A 2,744-nucleotide genomic window follows, 5' to 3' on the forward strand; every position below is an offset into this window, starting at 1 on the left:
TCCTCGTGCGTGCCTATGTGGAGTAAGGTTGCAATATTTTGCTGTAACGTGTTTTTGCTTCAAGGCCTTCGATGGGATCGTGCGCTGATCCAACGGACGTGGCTGGCTGCATCCAATGGTCTGAGCTGGACCGGCCATACCGTTGCACCGGTCCGCCCGTGTAGATCGCTGCCCTACATTTAACCAAGATAAATGTATCCCACACATAGACGCACCGAGAGAGGAACTAACTTTGAGTATATATATATATATATGTGTCAGCCTGTCTATATTATCCTGCTAGCTTGCAAATAAAATTAGAATTCTACGCCCTTCGTTTCAAAATAAGTGTCTTAAACTTAATATAATTTTATACCAGAGCTGTTACAAAGTTAAGATAATTATTTTGGGACAGGAGGGAGTACAACAAAACAGGGACATCTCAACTTCTACTGCAGTTTACAAGTGGGATACGTTTTTGTTTTTTGTTTTTTGCGGCATAAGCAGGATAGATAATGATGAAACATTTGCACTTGCACCACTCGCTCGTAGTACATGCCGAGTTGATTTCCTAACCTACCGACGTACTTATATACTTATATAATGTAATTGATCATGGCCACGTAGTCGCTACCAAGCTGCCACCGCGTTCATCATCAACACTTGCCTGCTGTGTGGTCACCACGTTCGCGGCCGGCAGCAGCTGGTTGACTCGCAAACGTGCGCTCCAAACGCCCGTAGAACACATGCTTGCGATTTCTGCTGTAGATGACTATAAATACGCATGCGAAACAGCAAGTTTTCTTCATCCTATCTTCCTCGATCCAGCAAGAGGAGACGAGCACAGGAAGATGGCCAGGCTTGTCCTTGTCGCCGTACTGGTGGTGCTCGGTTCCGTGGCCTGCCAAGCATCCGGCTACGGCTACACCTATCCCAACCCCACTCCCATCATAACCGGTACTCCGCAGCCGAGCCCTTCCCCACCTCCACCGGCTACTCCCCCGCCCAGCCCTACCCCTACACCGGAATATCCCACCCCGACTTCCAGCGCGCCGGCAACGTCCCCATCAGTTTCTCCTCCGACCAGCTCTACCCCGCCACCACCGTCTACCCTTCCCCCGAGCCCTACTGCTACCCCGGTCTATCCCACCCCCACTCCCACCACTCCCGCGCCCCCACCGGCTTCTACTCCTGCCCCGCCTCCACCTGCCACCGGGCTCGAGGTCGGCTACTACGATGACAAGTGCCCTGACGCGGAGAACATCGTGTTGGATGCCGTGCGCAACACCACCGCCGGCGTGAAGGCCGGGCTCATCCGCCTCTTCTTCCACGACTGCTTTGTCCGGGTACGTATATATACATAGTTATTTCATATGTAAATGAAGTTTGATTGATAATCCAGGACTGAGAAACTAACAATGCATGTTATCGTTGCATGCATGCATGCATGCGTGTTACTCTACTTGGGCGTGGATTTCAGGGTTGCGATGCCTCTGTCCTGCTGAACAAGATCGCTGGCAAGCCGGAGCCCGAGAAGCTCGGTATCCCGAACCTGAGCCTGCGTGGCTTCGAAGTGATAGACGCGGCAAAGAAGAAGCTCGAGGAAAAATGTCCCGGTGTCGTCTCGTGCGCCGACATCGTCGCCTTCGCAGGCCGTGACGCTAGCAAGTTACTCAGCACCTACAAAATAAACTTCAACATGCCAGCCGGCCGCTACGACGGGTTCGTGTCCCTCAAAGACGAGACCCTCGCCAACCTGCCTCCACCCTTCGCCAACCTCGACACACTCACACAAATGTTCGCCAACAAGACACTCAGCCAAACCGACATGGTCGTGCTCTCGGGCGCGCACAGCATCGGCCGCTCGCATTGCTCCTCCTTCAGCAACCGTCTCCAGCCGTCGGCCAACGACAACTCCAACACGTCGATGGATGCCACGTTCGCTGGGAAGCTGACCCAGGACTGCACCGCCGGTAGTGATCCCATGGTGCCGCAGGACTACAAGACCGTCGACATGTTGGACAGCCAGTACTACAGGAACGTGATCGATCGCAAAGTGCTCTTCACCTCTGACGCGGCGCTCATGACGTCGCTGCAGACGAAGAGCTTGGTGCAGGAGTACACTAAATGGCTCATCGGAGATCTCAAGTGGTACAAACATTTCGGGGATGCAATGGTGAAGATGGGAAATATCGAAGTGAAGGACAGCACCAAAGGTGAGATCAGAAAGATGTGCGGGCTCGTCAATTAACCCTACACCGGTTCATGGTCTCTTGATGGCAGAGGGTGTTCAGTTCATGCTATTTTCAATGTGCCTTCCGGTCTTCCTTTCTCCTTTATTTCAAACTAAATTTTTTGCTCGTTGATTCATTTCATTCATTTGTGTTGTAATCCTTATTGTGCCACTGTACTCAATTACCGGCAATACTTTATACTGAGATTGATGAATCAATTTCGGTTTATTGTTATTTTGTTTTGGGAATATACTTTATACTAAGAGCATCTCTGATAGATGTCCTATCCTATATCTATTTTCTCGTGCTATAGGACATCTGTTTTTGCATGTTAGCGCATAAATTTTTTTTTTCTATTCCAGATGCCCTATTTTAGGGGACACATTCTAACATATGCCCTATGTTACACACATTTGATCAACATTCAAACATTTTTTTGAACTCGATTTCAAACTTACGAACTACAAACCATCATTCGAACTCAATTTCATACCCTAAACTTGATTTCATAATCCTAAACTCGGTTCTACA

General features: G+C 49.6%; 1 protein-coding gene across 1 annotated transcript; it reads left to right on the plus strand.

Annotated features, from left to right (window-relative positions):
* The first annotated feature begins 792 nt into the window (after window positions 1–792).
* LOC123429622 (peroxidase 2-like) lies at window positions 793–2,441 on the plus strand. The gene is made up of 2 exons (XM_045113644.1): window positions 793–1,325; window positions 1,460–2,441. The coding sequence occupies exons 1-2, from the start codon at window positions 831–833 to the stop codon at window positions 2,228–2,230; spliced, it is 1,266 nt and encodes a 421-aa protein (XP_044969579.1). The 5' UTR covers window positions 793–830; the 3' UTR covers window positions 2,231–2,441.
* The last annotated feature ends 303 nt before the right edge of the window (window positions 2,442–2,744 follow it).

The sequence above is a fragment of the Hordeum vulgare genome, chromosome 2H (genome assembly GCF_904849725.1).
Source record: "Hordeum vulgare subsp. vulgare chromosome 2H, MorexV3_pseudomolecules_assembly, whole genome shotgun sequence".
NCBI classification, from domain to species: Eukaryota; Viridiplantae; Streptophyta; class Magnoliopsida; order Poales; family Poaceae; genus Hordeum; species Hordeum vulgare.

Coding starts and splice junctions, on each gene's coding strand:
- LOC123429622 (XM_045113644.1), top strand. CDS start 831: ATGGCCAGGCTTGTCCTTGTCGCCGTACTGGTGGTGCTCGGTTCCGTG. Junction 1,326..1,459: donor TCCACGACTGCTTTGTCCGG/GTACGTATATAT, acceptor CGTGGATTTCAG/GGTTGCGATGCCTCTGTCCT.